The sequence below is a fragment of the Hibiscus syriacus genome, unplaced genomic scaffold (genome assembly GCF_006381635.1).
Source record: "Hibiscus syriacus cultivar Baekdansim isolate YM2019G1 unplaced genomic scaffold, ASM638163v2 tig00010927_pilon, whole genome shotgun sequence".
NCBI classification, from domain to species: domain Eukaryota; kingdom Viridiplantae; phylum Streptophyta; class Magnoliopsida; order Malvales; family Malvaceae; genus Hibiscus; species Hibiscus syriacus.
Window position 1 is genome coordinate 904,989 of NW_024062238.1, and position 22,084 is coordinate 927,072.

The 22,084-nt window shown below is 34.4% G+C and overlaps 1 protein-coding gene across 1 annotated transcript; it reads right to left on the reverse strand.

Moving 5' to 3' along the window:
• Window positions 1-1,799: 1,799 nt before the first annotated feature.
• Window positions 1,800-21,017, reverse strand: LOC120204456 (cytochrome P450 704C1-like). The gene is made up of 7 exons (XM_039204543.1): window positions 20,900-21,017; window positions 20,005-20,081; window positions 3,202-3,696; window positions 2,829-3,116; window positions 2,413-2,751; window positions 2,122-2,322; window positions 1,800-2,025 (listed from the first exon to the last, which is right to left on the reverse strand). Exons 1-7 carry the CDS (start codon window positions 21,015-21,017, stop codon window positions 1,840-1,842), a joined length of 1,704 nt encoding a protein of 567 aa, XP_039060474.1. The 3' UTR covers window positions 1,800-1,839.
• Window positions 21,018-22,084: the final 1,067 nt, after the last annotated feature.

Below are 22,084 nucleotides of genomic sequence, written 5' to 3' on the forward strand. Positions count from 1 at the left end.
CAACACCCCTCGGCAATGAATAATCAAGAAGGCTCCTAATGACGTTAATATTGCAGCTCTGGATATCAGGGTCAACAACCCCTAATTGATCCTTAAAGAATCGAATTACTTTATTTGACATGCCTTCGAATGAGTCCAGTTTAACCCCATCCTGGTTATACAGAGCACGAATGATAGTGCAAGTTCTTTTGTTAGCCACTATTGAGTGAAAGAAACGGTTGCCTTGGTCACCATCTCTGATCTAATCAACTTTAGCCTTCTGTTTATAGAATAGTAGCTCCGCCTGTTCAAGGGAATGAAGCTCCCTTCCTGCCTCCAATTCGTCTTTAATGAAACTTCCAGCAGGAGCAACACATAAGTTTGAAAGTTGAATATTTTGAAGCTCATCTCTCTTCCTTTGAACTTGCCCAGAAATATCGCGAAAGTGGGACATGTTGAGTTCCTTAAGCTAACATTTGGTTTTTTATTATTATTTTTTTTGTTTTGTTTGTATTTTTATTATTATTTTTTCCTTTTTTTTATTTTATTTGATTTGTTTCTTTAATTTAGTTACCTTATTTGGTTTTTTACTTTTTTATTTTGTATTTATTTTCTTTTTTTTATTTTGGGACATTTTGTACAGTTATTGTCTTTTTCGATTCTGCATTTTACTTTAGCTAACATTTTTCTAACTTTTTTAAAGGTATGCTTTTAAACCAACCAAAGGTAAGTAATTTGAATCGAGTTTTTTAAATTTAAATTTAAATTTAAATTTTCGCTATTAAGACAACCGACAAATTAATTGGTATCGAAAGGGCAGTACAAGGGTACTAATCATTCCTTGACTGTAACCGACTCCCGAACCCGACACGTTTCTGGTAAAACGTAGATCAGGTAAGATGGTGTCCGATCTACCTAAATATTTTTAAAATGATCGGTGGCGACTCTAAACCCAACTATTCAAGTCGAAGCTCAATTCCGGACCCAACCGAAAGACGGTCACGACAAGATCAACGATCGTGACACGGGAAAGGACTATGTTATTTGTTTTTCACCTCAAGATTTCATGTTTTTCGTCTGCGGTGACCGAAGAGAGATGCAACAGTGGTGACGATAGAGGGCTTTCATAGGGAATCGACAAGGGCACTTCCAGGACCGTTAGATCAGATTTGATCTAATGTTTGAGAAGCTGCGGTAGTTGTGCATGTTACAGTAGGGTTTGGGAAACTTGAGTTATTTTAAATCTGAGCTGTTGGATCTGGACAGATCCAACAATTGGCGTGGTGCAGCGTTGATGGCAACCCTTGCTAGGGTTTCTTCCCAAACTTCTTATATTTGAGATGTTGACTAGGTTAATTTTTATAAATTGGATCTTTTTAATTACGTAATACTAATAATAATAATAATTAAAAGGGTCAAATGAAAAGATGTCGATTACAACTATTAAGATTACTCAACGAATTCACATTCTTTAAACGTTAAACGATATAATAAAATTCAAATAATCCATATTAAGACCTAAATTATTATTTAAAACAAAAAGTTATAACACAAAATTTTATATACATAACATATGACATTTAACTATAAAATGCAATCAGTCATCATTTGAATCTCCAGATACAAACCATTGAACATTACAAGGGGCGTACATTCTTGATCCTTCCTTTTAATTGTTTCATTTCTAAGAGTAGCATCGTATATGAACTTCGGTAACCACTACTAGTAAATACATTACACCCATTATTACGATGCACACAAAAGGGGAAAAAAGAGAGGAAATTTTATACTAAATCACAACCACAATCAGAAAGTGTAGCAACACTTTCCAGGCAACAGTGTTTAATGTGTGGAAGCTGGTTAAATTGCCCTGGGAAAAGCACAAACATGAAGTCCCCCTTTCATATGAAGAGTAATTGTAACTCTGTAAGCTGCATCTTGTGCATTATCGGTCAATTTAAACCGAAAATAACGGATAAGGACAATCGACAATATCTTCATTTGTCGATACGCAAAATCCTTGCCTAAACAAATTCGGGGACCGGCCTGGAAATACCAACAAAGCAAAAGAGAGTATGATTAGAGTTGGACAATTACCATATGCATAAATACTTTAAGAAACAAATTACAAAGAGTTCGAACATGAAATGATATGAATTTGAATGGCGATTCGGGTTGAAAAACTCCGTCCTTAAGCCATCTTTCTGGTCGAAATTCCTCAGCGTCTTCTCCCCAAATGTAAGGCATTCTTCCCATGGCGTATGCCAGGTAAAAAACCTCGTCTCCTTCCTTTACTTTGTGCCCATCGGGTAGAACGTCATCCTCCTGTGCGCACCTTCCATCCTTCAAAGTACAAAACAAAGGGAAACAAAGTTGAACCATGAAGACATTCAATTAATAACATGATACGTGCGTGTAGAATAGTGTGTTTACCCAGGGAACTACAGGATAGAGCCTTAAGGTCTCGGTTAGTGCTGCATGAAGATAATGCATCTTATCGATAGTTGCATCGGTTATGGTGGCCGCGAAATCGTCCAAGTTAGCATCATTCGGTTCGCTATAAGTGAGGTCTATAACTTCTTGTGCAATCTTTTCCTGTATCGTGGGGTTTTTGCAGAGCATGTAGAAGAACCAGCACAAAGTGTTTGCAGTTGTATCTTTACCAGCAATCAAGAAATTCAGAATAATGTCTCTTAGATATCGAGTGCTCATTGTTTCTGGATTCTTTTCACTCTCCGCTAAGAATCTCGAAAGTATATCATCTTTCTCAATCTAGAATCGCCAAGAAACAAAAAAACCCTTAAATTTTTTGTAAAGCGAAACATTTGCATAAGAAAAAGAAGACTTACAGGAGCCGAGTTCATTGCCAACAATTCCTTCTTGGTGCTTATTATATTGTGGACAAACTTATCAATGATTTCGATGTTCTTCTTCAGGGTAGCTTCAGACCCGATGTTAAGAAACCTTTTCAGTTTCCAAAGAGGATTGATGAAACGAAGATTCACCGCTTCATTGGCATCATCGAAATCCTTGGAAAAGGTGGTGGCCTCTTGGTTGCTTAACCAATCCAAGCAGTTTAAATCTATTCCGAAACCAACTTTAAATATCGATTCCAAGGCGGTTTTCATGAACAAATCCTACATATATGAAACCAAAACCACATAATAATCGAGCATTTCTTTGTTAACAATAATAATAAAGAAGTGGGATCGGATTACTAACTTGGAATTCAATAACTTGACCCGACATGGCAAGCTTTGAGATTGTCGTAGCCAATTTTGCAGCGTTCTTTCTGAAAACAGAGCAGCTGAAGTCTCTGAGAACTCTGGTGGAGAACTCGTAGCTGGCAAGCTTCCACTGCTGACGCCACTTGTCTCCATCAGCAGCAAAAATCCCATCTCCCCAAAGATCTGAAACATTTTCTTGCAGATGTTTACCTTTCGCATATTTGTTGAAACTGGTTTTGAGTATGTGCTCAATGTTTCGAGTATCGGTGGTCGAAATTTCACTGTGGGTTAAACCAATCATCCTGTAAGTGGGCAGCCTTTTGGCGACTTGAGTTTGGTAGTCGTATAGATAGTCGAAGTACAAAATCTGCCCGAAAATAGTGCCCTCCGCTGGAGCGTAGCCATTGCTGTTGACGAATTTGGCGAACAATACTTTCAGAATGGGAATAAAGAGGATTAGAACAAGAAGGAGAAGGGGCAAAGCTATCTTCTGATTTTTTTATTTCATTGGCGAATCCGAATCCGAATCCGATTTTGGTTAGAACAAAAAAATCTCCTTTTTTTCTTCTAATTTTTTTATTTATCTTATCCACTCAAACACTTGAAATTAAATAAGATAGTTAACAAGATACTTTAATATTATTTGTTACGGGATCATGATCTTATTCCCAAACGAAATATATTTGATTAAATATGTAATATTACCATTTTTAAAATTAATATTTTTATTTCTACCAATGTTAATGCCATCGTATTTTTTTTATTTGTTCATAAAAAAATTAACAGAAATTAAAATATTTATATTTTATTGTCTTCCAACAATTTGTTTATGTAATTACATGCCTCACTACAATTAAAATTTTAAATAACATAGTACACTAAAATAATTTCCTAAATGTTAAATAGCATATAGTAGTGTACATTAACAACACAATAAACCAACACAAGATGTACAAAATAAAAATATTACATAAGAGTATCAAGTCTCAAATCAACACAAGATGTTCATATTAAAAATACCACCACAAGAGTATCAAATCTCAACAACACAATAAAATCAACACAAGATATTCAAAAATAAAATACCACACAAGAGTATCAAGTCTTAAGTCTTGACAACATAATACAAGAGATAGTAGGATCACTAAGTACTTCAAAATTTCAAAGTAAAAATTTTACAAATCATCCAAAGTATTACTTGTCTCATCAATTATGATTTCCAATTGCTCTAAAGTTAGATCCTTTATAGCTACATCACACGAAATAAAATAAAAAAGATTAAAATATGCATTTATATTTAAACTTTAAATATTGAATAAACAAAAAAAGCAATCAATTAGTTAAACCATGTGCATTGATTATTGTTTCTCAAACATTACATGTAATACAAATTTGACGAAACTAGAAACATTCATTTTATTCGAATCAGCTAATCATAAAGTCATATTCACAGTGAAATCATTATTCTCACTAATCAGAATCTATTAAACAAGGAACTCTGAAAATATAAAAGATTTCTAACACAATTAGTTAAACCGAAATCATATTAAGATTTGTTACAGCCTCAACCGACAGGATATTAGCACATGTGCTGTTAGAAAACAATGTAGCATTAGAATTACTTGATGTGGCGTCCCCACAAAAAGCGAGTTTTTTTTCTTTATTAATTTCAATTAAAAAATAAAACATACAAGCAAATAAAACTTATTTCCTTATTATTTTTGTTGTCCTATTTTTTTATTATCTTAATGGTGTTCGAATTAAATAACCCCAATAATTTAATAATTAAAAATAAATATTTTCTTTTTCCATTTAAAGTGAAAAATATCTCTTTTTCTAATAATAAATACATAATAAGAGTTTATTTTTTGGCAAGACAGTCTGTAAAAAAATTCTAAAAAAACTCAAGAAAAATGTTAAATTAAATTACTTTCTAAAAGCAAGTGGTCCAGATCTGAAAGCTACTCTGTTAGGCGTCCACAATTCAACCCCACTTTCTCTCTATCTATGGTTTTAGATTTTTGGAAGTGTAACCAGTTTTCTCCTTCTTAGTTACTTGCAAGCACTAAACTTTTCAAGAAAATAAAATTGCAGTATTTAAGATTAGACAAATCTCAAGGGGAAATGGAGACATTTGCAGTATTTGTTGTTCATCATGTTTTTTATATGTAAAAGTTATGTAAAATTTAAAACTTTGAATACGTAAAAAGTTTAAGTGGTTAGATCTTATCCTATAAACAGATCCAAAACAACCTTCATCGAGCTTATGATAGTGGAAATTGTTGGTAGCAGCAACTAAAATTTCAAAAGAAAAATGCTTTAAAGGGTGTCGAAAGTCGAGTAAGAGTGTAAGAGAAATAACCAGAGGAAGGGGACGATGAAAAACAAAGAAATGAAACGAGGGTTTAAAACAATCGAATTTCTTGGCGAAATTTCGGACGAGAAGCAAAAAAGAAAATGACAGAACAAGGTTTGAAACCTACTAATGTTTAATATAGCCCAAACAGCTCTGGCTAATAATATAGCCCAAATTTTTTCGGGTTTTCAGATAATCCGAAATTGGATTTTGATCGATCTGTATTCGATCCAAAAATCAGGAAAAAAAATTTGGATACCCAATCTGAACTATCCAAAAATTAAAAAACAGATCAGATATCCGAATTTTCAGATTAATCAATCGATCGAATCCAATTTTTTTGCACACCTCTATTTTCTACATTTCACTTTCGAGGAAAGGTATAACCTTAAATTTAACGTTTAAAATAAAAAAAAAATGTCAACTTTTTACGTTGCCACTTCCAACGACATTGAATTGCGTGTATGATTTTTCTGCAATATACAAACCTATAACTGTCGTTTTAGTCATGTTACCAAATACAACTTGGGTTTCTTTCATATATAAAAAAATACCGTAAAAAATTAATGTTTACATTAATATATTTTCTGAATTATTCTCAAAATAATATTTTGTTATTTTGTTATTTTTAATATTTTTATTGATTGTATTACATATGGTAAAAACATGTCTAAATACGTTTGATAGGTACATCTTTATTCGACGTGGCATAATAAGATATTAATATTTTTTATTAATTAAAGAGAAGGGTAAAATACACAAATGATCTCCGATTAAAGTTATAAAATAGTCATTCGATTATAGGAAGCTACTTTGTTGAGTACTTTGACCAGTAAAAGTTACAAATTGTCACAGGACTATTATTATGATCCAAACTTATAATTTTTTGTTAAAAAATTGATGGCAATATGAGATGTACATTAACTTACTGATTAAGATATAATAAAAATATAATCTCAAACGACTATTATATCTCAGACAACATATTAACATCTATCTCAGATGACTGTTATTTTTTTTAACAAAAAAGGATGATTTTGTAACATAATGAATAGTTGAGTGATCATTTTATAACTTCTAATAGTTTACGAATTCAATAAAAAATCATTTTATAATTATTAATAATCAAAAAACTCAATAAAATAATATCTTATAATTTGAAGAACATTTTTATACTTTACACTTTGATCAAGTATTGAATTTTATATTTAGAAGCAACTAGAGTTCAAAAACTATTAAAAGTTTCTATAACACCCAGACCAATACGGTGACTCGATCTAGTTCGAGGAGTCACATTAGGACCACCAGAGCGACCCACGGTAAAATTCTAGGAAAATTTTAAAATTTTTTCAAACCATTTAAATATTAAAATAATTCATTAATAACATTTTACAAGTTCAAGAAACATTTACATAAAAAAAAACAGAATACAATTATATACAATATCAAAACAAGTTACAGACTCTAATATACAATCAAAATATGACCTACATGCCCCTAATTATAAAAGTACCGCACTCCATAAGCAACATCAAAAGAACTTCATATTGATGTCGATACTACACATGATCAATTTATTTAATCTGAAATAGTAAGTAACAGAGTGAGCTTTGGGAAAACTCAGTAATACAAAACTACTAGATGATGCATAAAATTTGGGCTAACTAAGTCAAATATTGCAAAAGAGGGTTTGGATGGAAGCTTAGGAGTTGTAGTTTATGAATCTTACCTTAGAATTCTAAAGTAAGCTTACAAAACTAAAAAGCTTAGGCTTTTTTCTTGACTAGGGAAGGAAGAAGATTTAGAAGAAGAGAGAAAAAAGACAAGCATGATGAAGAAAAAGATATAGGAATGTAACAAACAAATATCATCCCAATTAATGAGAATTCAGTCTTTGTTTCAAAATTTGGGATAATTACTCCCCTAGTCCTTCATATTTAGTTCCAGGTTAAAAACACCCATTTTAATACATATTGGGCTCATCACAAGACCAAATCAAATATATTTAGGTCTAAAATTTCTTATACTAAGGGAAATTTATTCTAAAGCCCATTTGAATAGATCCGAAACTTCTAACACGTAATTCGGGGCGTTACAACTCTCATTTCCTAAGAAGAAATTTCGTCTTCAAAATTTACCTGAATAGAAGAGCCGCGGATAATAAAGTTGCATATCATCTTCGGGTTCCTATGTCGCTTCCCTACGCCATGGTTCCTCCATAAAACTATCACTAACAGTATCCTCTTGTTCCTCAGGTCCTTGACATATTTGGCAAGGATTGTGATCGGTTCTTCCTCATAAGTTAGTTCTTGCCTCACTTCAACTTGCTCAAGGGGTATGACATGGGATAGATCGGATCTATATCTTCGAAGCATGGATACGTGAAACATGTTATAGATGCGCTTAAGTGCTAGAGGCAACTTTAAACGGTAAGCTACTAGCCCAACTCTCTCCAAAACCTAATATGGTCCTATAAATTGTGGAGTCAACTTAATCTTGCGTCTAAACCGAAGTACCTTTTTCCATGGGGAAATGTTGAGAAATACCTTATCTCTCACTACAAATTCTATATCCTTGTACTTCATATCGACATGCGACCTATATCTGTCAAAAGCCTCCTTTAAACGACTCTAAATCAACTAAATTTTCTATTTAGTTTCTCGGATTAAGTTGGGACCTACCATCTTACCCTCAGTTTCATCCAACACAATGATGTTTTACATCTGTCCCATACAAGGCTTCATAAGGAGCCATCTGAATACTTGCTTGATAATTGTTATTGTACACAAACTCCACCATTGGAAAGTGATCTTCCCAACTACCCTCAAGATCCAAAACGGTGCACCTGAGCATATCTTCTAAGATTTGAATAACTCGCTTCGGACTGCCCTTCTGTCTAAGAATAAAAAGTGGTACTAAAATGCAGTTTAGTACCCAAAGCTCCATGCAGTGCTTTTCTGAACTGAGAAGTGAATTGCATATCTCTGTCGGATATGATTGAGATAGGAGCTCCATTTAACCTCACAATCTCGCGGATGTATAGCTGAACCAATATTTTTAACGTGAAGTCTATCCAGATCAGAACAACATGAGAAAAATTGGTCAAATGATCCATCACAACCTATACGGTATCATGCCAAAATCTCGTCATTGGTAGACCACTTACAAAGTTCATCGTTACTCTCTCTTATTTCTACTGCAGAATCTAAATTGGATATAATAAACCTAAGGGAACCTGATGTTCCACCTTGACTTGTTGGCATACCAGGAACTTAGCAACAAATTCGGATACTTCTATCTTTATACCCGACCACCAATACAATGGTCAGAGCTCTTGGTATATCTTGTTGCTACCTAGATGAACAGAAAGGGACTAAAATATGCTTCATGGAGGATTTTGTCAGGAAACTTTTTGTCGGGTTGCACGCATAGTCATCCTCTAAAGTATAACACGCTCTCATCATGTATCTCATAATCCGAGGCCTCTCCTTGGAGGACTTGTTCTACTTAAGCTTTCAACTAAGCATTTGAACTTTGTAATCTCTTAACTTCGCTCACTAACTCGGGTTCAACCTGTCAAACTCAGACGTGCTAGTAAAACTCGCAACTCTACCACGATCTTCTTGCTCAAAGCATCTGTAACAACGTTCGCTTTGCTCAGATGATAATCGATCATGTAGTCATTGCCCTTCAAAAGTTTTACCTATATTTGTTGGCTCAAGTTCAACTTTTTCTATGTGAGCAGATACTTAAGGCTCTTATGATCCATAAGGATGTGACACTTCTCCCCGAACAAGTAGTGTCTCCATATTGATCCATGCATATACAAATTCTAGTGATGAGTTGAGGTTTATTAATTAATTCTTCAGGAGACAGATTCATGAGATTGAAAAAGGTTATCTAGTGTATTCCCACAAAATCAAAAATAAATGTACATATAGTTTAAAAATAGTCGTATTTATTTTAGGAAAATAAATTTTAAAATTACAGTAATACGCTCCAATCGAACATCGATATACAATTCCACATAAATACACTCATAAGGACTTATCATATACCTACTGGGTCTAAGAGAGTACTTTGGGGCCTATGGGCCAATCCAATGGTCACTTTATGTCCATTAAGGAAATACCAGCTTGATCGGAGCTAGACCACAAGACTCCATCATACATCCCAAAAAGTACCTCAATATAAATTAGGTTAAGTACTAAATTGTAATACCATAATCGCGGGGCAATAAAATATCGTAAAAAATGACAGTGATTTTTTATTTAAATCACGTAACTACCCTCCACTTGTACACTAAAATGTGGTCCCAGAACTGCATTTATAGAGACTTACTCTATACCCACTGGGTATAAGAGCCAACCTAAGGGAGTACCTTGGGCCTATGGGCCTACTCAAGGGTTACCTTAGGTCCATAAGGAATTGCCAGCTTGATCGAAGCTAAACCTTTAGAACTCCATGTCACATCCTAGATAGAACCCCCAATAAAACATTTTCAGATAGAAGTAGTATTAGACATGTTTATATTTCTCAAGAAAACTGATAACTAGAAAACATATATATGGTATTCAGAATTTTAAAAGGAAAAATCAAAATTTAAATTTTACAGTTTATTTCTCCCAACTTAAAATTTTATACTGGTCACCTAGTTTCTTATACGAGTCGTTTGAGTCGTATCCAATTCACTATCATTTTTGTAACACCCTAGTCCATTTTGACCCGAAGATCGAAGGATTAAAACGTCACAAGGGGCCACCAAGGTGGTTAACACAAAAAATTTCTTTTTAAACAACTGTAAAACATCATTTTAAAACTATCCTTAAAGATATTAAATAAAAATGTAATAATCAAGTTTACAACAAGGGGGAGTTGCCAAAAATATTCAAAACAATAACAATACTGAGTTTAACAAGATAGAGTTACGATTGAATACAAAAAGGTCTATAAATAGTATATGTCCTCTAAAAATAACTCAATACATGCTTCGATGCCTCGACTAAATTGGAACTGATGATGATGATAATGTTCATCGACTGGTCTTTTAGGAATCTAAACAAGGAAACACATTCTAAACCTTGAGCTTACGAGCTCAGTGCCACACTAGTAATTGTACTGTACTACATGCATTCACTAAATGAGCATGCTAATGTCATAGGGATGAAGACATGAGAAAATAATGTTATGAACTGTTGAAGTAGGCATCATGGTATGCTGAGGATTCTGCATCTCGGAGCATACACCCCTCGAGCCTTCCTAAAAATACCATCATGTATTTGGAGTGATATCTGGAACTGGATCGAAAATGTATACCTAACCAACTTACTTCGTCGAGTCTTGGGACATTTGCCCAGTTAGCAACTAAAGTGCCTTGGCACTGATTGTGATATATCCAACTAAGATGACCATTTTCGGTTAAAGAAACCCAGGTGTCCTGGCTATTTCCTAAGCATCAAACAAGGCTAGGTTTATGTTATCCTAGTTGGTTTTATTTCTAACTTTACTACATTTATTTACTATTATCACTTGTAGTTTTATTTGCTGACATTCTGTTGTTATCGAGCCCTTAAGTCTAGCCCCTTATTCCTATGGATTCTCTATCCAAAACTGCATGCTGGTAATGATACTAAGCCCTTAGGAATTGATAATGACCACTGAGTATCAATACCTACCATTTGGTATCAATACTGAAGTGGCTATTATAAGTTGAGAAGGGAGGGTAGTATCGATACTCCTGAACCAGGTATCGATACTATCCTAAGTTTCAATACCAAAAATTGCTTCGATGCTTTAAAAAATACCTCAATATCGATACCTCTACTGGGGGTATCGATACATTACCCCTAGTATCGATACTTCCATAAATAATGATACCAAAAATTGCTACTATAATTTGTTAACTAAAACCGATATCGATACTCTTTCAAAGGTATCGATACCCAACCCCTTATATCAATACTCAATGAAGAAGTATCATAATTTTTACCTTAAAATCCTTTGTTTGAACTGTCTAACAAACAATATCGGTACTATTCTTCTAGTATCGATGCTCAAGCCTAGAAATTCTTTGTTTCGCACAAAAGTGACTCCATATTTCAACCAAAATCCATATTGAGGGCCCCAAAAGTTATTTAAGTTTTATATATGTAATACCTAATCAGTCATGCCCGAAGATCCATGGATTACAATGCCACACTAAACCATCGAAATGATTAACCCAAAAATTTATTTTCAAAAACATTTATAAACATCAAAATTATTCATCCTCATATCAATGAAATTTAAATCAAAGTTTAAAGTTTACAAAACAAAGGAGTCTCCTAAATACGTGCATATACGACCATATAGTTTAAATCAAAATAAAAATAGAGTTATGACTCGAATAATACAAGGTCCATATAGAGTAAATGCCCTCTAAATATACTCAAGACATACTTTGCAAATTGTCTGGTCTAGAATGTATTGATGATATAGGCTCCTCAACGATCCCTTACTGACATGTGCACGAAAATGCATTCCATACGCTGAGCTCACAAGCTCAGTGCCACGAAAATAACTATGCAATACTACATGCATCAATTATATGAACATGCCAGTGCGTATAGTCATAAACATGCATGATAAACAGACAAACATGAGATAGGCCCAATAATGTGGTCGAAGGAATTTTAATTGCAACTCAGACAACATACTAGCCTATCTAAATGTTATAGTATCAAAACTTAGAGTTCTTAGTCTATCTTAGATATTCGAGAGGTCGGGGTAAGGACTAAAATTTTACGTGCATTAGAAGTTCATATCCCGAACTTATTTGAGCATAGGGTCTGATCCAAAATTTTACGTGCACCGAATTTTGTACTAGTACAATCCAAAATTTTATGCGCATCGAAAGCGTACCAAACAAACAATATCTGGATATTCCACAACAAAGAAAGATCGTCATAAAGCTAGAGTAACTCAGGCGTCATGACCGTTTCTCGAGCATCATACAAAGGCAAATTTTATGTCATCCTAACTTGCATGATTTCTAGGTGAGAATTTAGTTAACTTGATTTTTTTCATTTGTATCGTATAGTTGAAGCCTTTATAAACTCAAAACACCGATATCAGAACCCCCAAAATTATTGGGACCATCGACGCACCCCATGGAGTAGCGGAAACAAAATTCGACGGTCTCACCAGTGATCCAAGTACATAAAACCGTAATCAGGAGGAAAGGATGCGAATACTTACAATGGGTTCCTTGAAAAACAACAAAGACAATAATGAGAAGTGGTGATCACGAATGGTTCGAATCGTAAGCCTCCACGAAAATACGTCTCGACCTCTATTTAGTTCACCCGATTGAGAGCAAAATTTTCTTTTCCCAAAATAGGTTTTGAGAAAAACGGCTGAAGTAAAAACGACTGCTAGACTTACCTCATTTAAATATATCAATTACCCTAACATCTTAGGGTTTTTAAAGTTATTTCAAATTAATAAAAAATATTATTTAATTAATTAAAATTAAATATACATTAAAGACTTATAATCTGAATTACAATCTTTAATGTTTATTTAAAAACTTATTTAATTATTATGAATTTTATATCAATTAAAAGAGTTTAATCTAAATTATATTCTTTTAATGCTTACTTACTATATTCGGGATAATTAAAATCATTTGCATATCAAATATATATATCTTAACTTTAGATATATTTTAGTAACATACAACAAATTGTACATCTTTGCTCATTTCAATCATAGGGTGTGACCCTGTAGGTTCTTGTAACATTAGTAGTAATTTTTAGAACAATTATAATATTACATATAATGAGTGACATCTAGCAATATATCATTGTCACCTAAGTTACAATAAATTATCATTCGACATATCATCTTCGTGATTAACTCTTTTGTCCTTTATATCTAGAATAGGCACAAGTCTTAGAATAGTCACACTTGTATATCCCATTATTGTTTCTTGATATATATAGTAGACTATAATTAACAAATAATTTATGATATCACATATCAACTTATTCGAGCATGTCCATGCATTTCTAGTATCACTCAATCAAGTGGCCTTTGATATATATTTCTATTATGTAGGAAGGACAAATCCTATATTAACCATATACACCCCACTACATATATCGAGATATATTCAATAACAGTCTTTATAGTACAACCAATTACGAAGCATGTTTAACTGTATCAGAGCATACAATAATATATGTTGGGCTGACATTGATCTCAAGTCTGAGGATCATACATATAGTAATCACCATGAGCAATGTTATGACCGTTACATAATAATCCAAGACATATGCTCATGATGGGTCAATCAAATACATTGTTCTTTAATATAATCATGTATCAATTCTGACATATCTATGTCAATGACAACTCCTTGTCATCAATCAATAACATGTTAGTCTTAAGCGTATTATTATTGTCCACGCCCATAATAATACTTGACTATGGATCTTTTAATAATGTTATTATATGGACTTTATTATCTTTCATTTTATGTTAAACACAGACATATAACTGAAAATAATATTGGCAATGCCTTTATTCAATTAAATCGGTAAATAAATGTATTATTACAATTTTACGTGCTCATGTTAAACCAAAATTTTACATGAAGTAGAAGGTCATATCCCGGACTTATTTAAGCATAGGGTACGATCTGAAATTTTACGTGCATCGAATTTTGTACTAGTACCAAACAAACAATATCTGGATATTCCACAACAAAGGAAGATCATCATAAAGCTAGAGTAACTTGGGTGTCCTAACCGTTTCCCGAGCATCATACAAAGGAAAATTTTATGTCATCCTAACTTGCATGATTTATAAGTGAGAATTTAGTTAACTTGTTTTTTTAATTTGTATTGTATAGTTGAAGCCTTTACAAACTCAAAACACCCAAGGCCGAACCCCCAAAAGAACGAACCAATTGCCTAAAAATTAGCAATGGGATCGATATTGTGCCAACAATATCGATATTGACCCTTGGGTATCGACACTCAACCTGAGTATCAATACCAAAAATAGCTTCAATTTTTTGAAAATTCCTTGGTAGTGGTACTCCTATGGGGAGTATCGATACTCTACCTTGGGTATTGATACCCTCATGAGTATTAATACCAAATTTGCACACTACAATCTGAAACTTGCCACCAGTATCGATACTACCCTGTGAGTATCAATACTGGACCCTGAGTATCGATACTCTTTGAGGGAGTATCGATACTTCCCTTATAACTTGCCTTATTTTTACCTTTCATGAAGAACAATATGGATATTGTTTTTACAATATCCATACTAATGACCTGAAGTGTCATGTTTTGGGCACAAAAATGTATCCAAATATCACCCATACAATCCCCTAAGACTAGAAAAGCTTATTTAAGTCTTATTTGAGGTCTTAGACGTTAAAAGGTACCATCTTTCATGCTTACAAACAATAAATATAAATCTTGCCATGAAATTACTCTAACATGCTTTCATGAACAATACATACCATAGTGCACATACAATGACATACATGTGGTATGGACAAGTTAGAATCATGTTACTTTGAAGCTAGGTGACTGAAAAACATCCCCAAATCACCCAAGAACTAGCTTTTCCTTGCCTCTAGCTGAAGAGCTCTCTCCTTGCTCTTGCACTGATCAAAATAAGTTTAATGAGTTTCTAACTCATTTTAAACCTGAGGAAGAAACTAAAAATGTTTTCTTACTACCTAAATCCCATAAAACGAACTAGAACTTAGGATTTTATAAACCCTCACTAAAACCTATTTTTTGGCTAACTAAGTCAAATATTGCAAAAGAGAGTTTGGATGGAAGCTTAGGAGTTGTAGTTTATGAATCTTACTTGGAATTTTGAAGCAGTCTTGTAAAACTAAAAAGTTTAGGTATTTTACTTGACTAGGGAAGGAATAAGATATAGAAGAAGAGAGGAAGAAGACAAGCATATTGAAGAAAAAGAGATGGGATAATTACACCCCTAATTCTCCACAGTTAGTTCTAGATTAAAACTACCCATTTTAATACATACTTTGGCTAATCACAAGCCCAAATCAAATCTATTTGGGTCCAAAGCTTCATATACCAAGGGAAATTTATTCTAAAGCCCATTTGAATAAATACAAAACTACTAACCCATAATTTGGGGTGTCATAACTCTCCCCTCCTAAGAAGAATTTGTCCTTGAAATTTACCTGAATAGAAGAGGTGTGGACACTAAAGTTGCAAATCTTCTTTGGGTTCCCATGCCGCCTCATCTAAACCATGCTTCCTCCATAAAACCTTCACTAATGGTATCATCTTGTTCCTTAGTTCCTTAACATATTTGCCAAGGATTCTGATCGGTTCTTCCTCATAAGTTAGGTCTTGCCTGACTTCAACTTGCTCATGGGTTATGACACGAGACATATCGAATCGGTATCTTCGAAGAATGAATACGTGAAACATGTTGTGGATGTGTTCAAGCTCTAGAGTCAACATTAAATGGTAAGCCACTGGCCCAACTCTCTCCAAAACCTCATATGGTCTGATGAATCGTGGGGTTAACTTACCTTGCATCCAAATAGTAGTACCTTTTTCCATGGGGAAACGTAGAAAAATACCTTGTCTCCCATTGCAAATTCTATATCCTTGCACTTCATATTGGCTTACAACCTCCTTAAAATGACTCTGAATCAACTAAACTTTCTCTTCAATCTCCTAGACTATGTTAGGACTTACCATCTTACCCTCACTGAGTTCCATCTAACACAATGGAGTTCTACACCTGAGACTGTACAAGGCTTTGTAAGGAGCCATCTGAATACTTGATTGATAACTGTTTTTATACATGAACTCCACCAAGGGCAAGTGGTTTTCCCAACTACACTAAAGATCCAAAACAGTGCATCTAAGCATATCTTCTAAGATTTTAATAATTCGATTGGACTGTCCATCTGTCTGAGGTTAAAAAGTGGTGATAAAATGTAGTTTAGTCCTTAAAGCTCCATGTAGTGCTTTTTTGAACCGAGAAGTGAATCGCGGATCTTTATCGGATATGATCAAGATAGGAACTCTATGCAACCTCACAATCTCACATATGTAAACCTGGGCCAATCTTTATAACATGAAGTCCATCTGGGATCGGAAGAAAGTGAGCAGATTTGGTCAAACGGTCTACCACAACCTATACGACATCATGCCAAAATCTCATTATCAGTAAACCGATTACAAAGTTTATCGTTACTCTCTCATATTTCTATTGTGAAATCTGAATTGACTGCAATAAACTCGAGGGAACCTGATATTCCATCTTGACTTGTTGGCATACCAGGCACATAGCAACAAATTCATATACTTCCCTCTTCATGCCCTACCACCAATACAATGGTTGGAGCTCTTGGTACATCTTGCTGGTACCCAGATGAATAGAAAGAGGGCTACAATGTGATTCATTAAGGATTTTGTCACAAAGCTTTCTTTCACTGGCATGCATAGTCGTCCTATAAAGTATAACTCGCTCTCATCTCGCAGCTTATAACCTAAGGCCTTTCCTCGGAGGAGTTATTCTACTCGAACTTTCAACCGAGTATTCAAACTCTACAATCTCTTAACTTTACTCACTAACGTGAGTTTAACTAATAGCTCGACTAACAAACTACCCGGGTCCGTCAAAACTCAGATGCGCTAGTAAAACTTATAACTCTACCATGGTTTTCCTGCTCAAAGAATCTGTAACAACGTTCACTTTTCTCGAATGATAATCGATCATGCAATCATAGTATGTAATACCCCAAACATCGAGTCGGTGAATAAAGTGTAAGGATTTAAAATTTACCAGTTTAATTTTGATAAATTGAAATGTTCAAGGTTTGATTTGGAAATTTTTGTTTAGGACTTATTATTAAAGATTGAACGATGGAAGGGCAAAGTGATATTTTATCATGAAATGAATTAAAAAATCATTTTAATGTTAATATAACATGTGGGAAATAGAGGAAAAGGAAAAGAAAAGCCTAGAAGCATTACCTTCATCTTATTTTTTTCATTCCACCGTGAACCTCCATTGCCAAGGTGAGCCATTTTTAAAGTTGGTTGTTTCTTGAATTTTTTGGTTTGGTCTTGATTCCTTAGGTAGTATAGAAGTTTAAGAAAGCTTAAAGATGATTAGAAACTATGGGATTAATGAGTTAATGGTGATTTGGTAAAACGGGTTTTTAAGGGAATTGATTAAAATGCTTAGAATTTGGATTTTAAAGGTATATTTGACTGCCAAAGGCTTGAATAAGGTATTTGAAGTATTAGAATGGACTGAAAACATGTTTGAAGAATGGGTGTGATTTTTAGTTTTAAGTGTTCTAGTGAAAATTTTGGATGTTAAAGGGGATTTAATGGGTATAAGTTGGTTGTGATAAGTGTTAGTAAGTTTAAGGGTTTAATTGGATTTAAAACTATGATATTTAGGTATTTTTGGAAAAATTTGAAGTGAAATGAGTGAATTATGGGCAAGGGTATTGGTACTGGAAGAACAATATCGATATTGTATGAATCAGATGAGCAGAATCAATATTGAAGGGGTAATATCGATACTGGAGGTATCTATAGCAATAGTATGGTATCGATAATTTAATTAAAAAGGAAATTCTAGAATGCAATTTGGGTATCAATACTGAGGTAGGCATCGATACCATAGAAGGGAAGTGTCGATACTCGGTATAGAGTACCGATGCTGGTTAGCTTGAAATTTTAAATTAGGGGTTTTATTTAGTTGATGTAAATGCTGAAGGGTTAACAATTATTTGAGATCTGATATTCATTTTAATTATGTTAATGTGTAGATTTTGATAAAGAGCAAGTACTGAACGACTCGAAGTAGTAAAGAGATTTAGCGAAAGTGAAAAGGATTTTGCTTAGGACTTAAGTGAGGCAAAGGTGAGTGCAACTTACTTATTTTATATTCTACATGGGGATGGCTTGCGATGAGCCAACCTCAAAGGTTTTTGATCGAAAACTGTTTGAATTATTTTATGTTAAATTTTATTGTTTTACTTATATTGTATTTCATAAGCATTGTTTTGATTTTGCTACTATGAGTATATGTGTTCTATGTGAATGATTGATAATTTGAAGAATACTATGTGAATACTTATATGGTTAAAGCCCAAAGTATACGTTATGAGAATTAGAGGTATAATTGGCATGCCAAGAGTCGAGGGTTCTACGTGGTCCTTGGGGATAATTCTATGTGATAATTCGGGATAATTCTAAACGGTCCTTCGGGAGAATTCTGTGTGACTCTTTGGTGCATATTCTATGTTAGGTACAAATTCTACGCGGTAGTTTCGACTGCAATTATAGTGCACAACCACAAAGTACTCACATACCTTATGTTCTCAGTGATATGCGTTAGGCTATTTAAACAAATTGATATGAATTGAAAAGTGCATAACAATATACGTTATTGTATGAAATGCATATTGGTTTCTGTATTCAATGTTTCTTCAGAAATGTTTTAGTAAATGATTTATTGTTTTATTACGCTAATTTATGACTCACTAAGTCAAAGACTTAGCGTGTGAGTGTTTTCACACGTAAGTTCAAAGAAGATAGAAGAAAAAGCTAGGTCGGGAAAACATATCTCTGGAGAAGATCAGATCGATTTGAACAGTAGGTGGTTTTGTTATTTTGATGTTTTGTTGGAATGTACTACAAATGTTTAAATCGCAAATGCTCTGATCTATTTTGTAACTATACAAATTAAGGTTTATGAAAATATATTAAATATTTGTTTCAATTGTTAAATATAAATTTTGATTTTTAACTAGTGTTAATGAGGGCTTCATCATTACAATAACAGTAAAAAGTCAAATTTTAATAAGATTTTCAAAGAATCAAAGAGTTGAAAATTCAATGTGACATCTTAGGTTTGCATTTGGGTCAGGTACGGGTCGGGGTGTTACATAGTCCTTCAAAAGTTTTACCCATATTCGTTGCCTCAAGTTCAACTTTTTCTGAGTGAGAAGATACTTAAGGCTCTTATGATCCGTAAAGATGTTACACTTCTCCCCAAACAAGTAGTGTCTCCAAATCTTCAAAGACAAAACCACTACGGTAATCTTCAAATCTTGGGTAGGATAGTTTCGTTCGTGAGGCTTTACTGAAGGGACATATAGGCCACAACTTTCCCTTCTTGCATCAAAATACACCCTAAACCATTTAGGGATGCATAACTAAATACGATGAAGTCTTTACCCAATTCGTTATGTCAAAACTAGGCTTAAGTGAGGATTTCCTTCAACCAATCAAAACTCTCTTTGCACTTCTTGTTCCATAGGAAAGGAACTCCCTTCTGAAGTAACTTGGTCAGTGGTGTTGCAATCATAGAGAAATGCTTGATGAAATGGTGGTATTACCGTGCTAGGCCTAAGAAAATGCGCACCTTGATGACATTCTTAGGCGGTTCCCACTCTAACACTGCCTTGATCTTCTGAAGGTCTACTCGGATGCCATCAGATGCTACCATATGACCCAAAAATAAAACTTTGGTCAACTAGAACTCACACTTTCCAAACTTCACATATAATTGACATTCTCTAAGTGTTTGCAAAACGATGCAGAGGTGTTGATCATGTTACACATCAGACAGAGAGTACACAAGGATGTCTTCAATGAATACCATCATAAACTAATCTAAATAGGGATAGAAAACACGGTTCATCAAATCCATGAATACTTTAGGATCATTTGTGAGTTTGAACAGTATCACGAGAAACTCTTTATGGTTGTACTTCATCCTGAAAGTGGTCTTAGCAATGTCGATGACCTTAATTTTCAACTCGTAATACCCAGATCTCAAGTATATCTTAAAGAACACGCAATATCCCTTAAATTGGTTGAACATATCACCAATCTTAGGAAGAGGCTAGTGGTTCTTAGTAGTCAACTTATTCAGTTGTCGATAGTCAATGCACAACCTCATCGACCCATCATTTTTTGATAAAGAGGATCGGTGCTCCCAAGGTGAAATACTCGGTCGAATGAAACCCTTTTTCAAGAAATTCTTGTGTTTGGTTCTTTAACTCTTTCAACTCTTCCAGTGCCATATGATAGGCTGTAATGGACATTAGAGTTGAATCTGATAAATCATCTATGCTAAACTTGACCTCACCATTAGGTGGTAGCCCCAGTAACTCCTCTAGAAACACATCAAAGAACTCTTGCATGGTATGAATATCCTCAAGTGTTAGAATATGAGCTCACGTGTCCACCACGTGAGCCAAGAAGGCTCCGTAACCTTGATTTAATAATCTCTGAGCTCTCATTACGAAAATCACCTTGGTAGTATACCGCGATCTCTCTAGCCATCACTACCTTGGTCCCATCATCCTTATCAAGTTTAAGCCATCTCGTCTTGAACTTCAAACTTACGTCATATTCTGAAACCCAATCCATTCCTAAGATCACATCAAACTCCTGAAATAATAGCTCTATTAAATCATCTAAGAATACCTCACCCTAAAGCTTTACGGGGTAACAATGGTGAACCTTGTTAACCAAAGCGTCTAATCCTAAAGTGCTAGACACTTTAACCCCTATTTTTAAATCCTTAGTCGGGATATTTCCCTCTCAGTCTAGATCGTAACAAATATAATAGTGGGAATAACTCAAATCTACCAATGTAGTAACATGAATGGAAAATACTATGAATATACTTGATATCACATCAACAACATCGCACTCCTCCTAAGCTCACACTGCATATTGATGCGAGGCTAATCTGTGCTATTGGACGGTCTCAAATCTAACACTACCCTATGTACTACCCCGAAGTATCTCTGCTACCTCTCGAGGACCCTCGTCCTTATTGAACAGATGGCGTAGATCTCTGTGATGATGTGGGGGATAAACTCTAAGCTCAATGAAAATCTATGACAAAATGGTCCAAAGATCTGCAACAAAAGAAAACTCCAGTCACTCGGCATCATTCTCCAGGGTGCCTCCTACAACATGTCGAGTACATTGGAAGCACTAGTGTCAATTCAGACCTACTGGCACTCGAACCAGCTCCTGGTAACAAGGGTCTCCTTAAGATCCAGTTCTACCTCTACAATTTGATTTGTGAGATGTTCCTCTCGATAGCCCTGATGGTTGTCTTCCTGAACTCTGAGGGCCCCTGGATCACTTAACTATTGATTAAGATATCCTAGTAATATCTAGAACCCTCTGGCTCTGACCCACTAAGTCGCTCGCCACCTAAGCCTTTTTACACAAAATTATCTCAATTGCTTTTGCCTAGCGAGTTTACTTTACAAAAACATGAGGAGGATTGACTGCCAAATTAGTCTGAATATCCAACGGGAGGTCTTCCCTGATTCTTATGCAACGGTAAACCTCTATTAAAACAAGCTCTGGCATGTACTTACTCAATCTAAGAAACTCATTCTAGTACACAAGTATAGTCATGTCGCCCTACATCAGATGCTGAAACTGGTTACATAAATTATTGGTGTGTGCTTCTC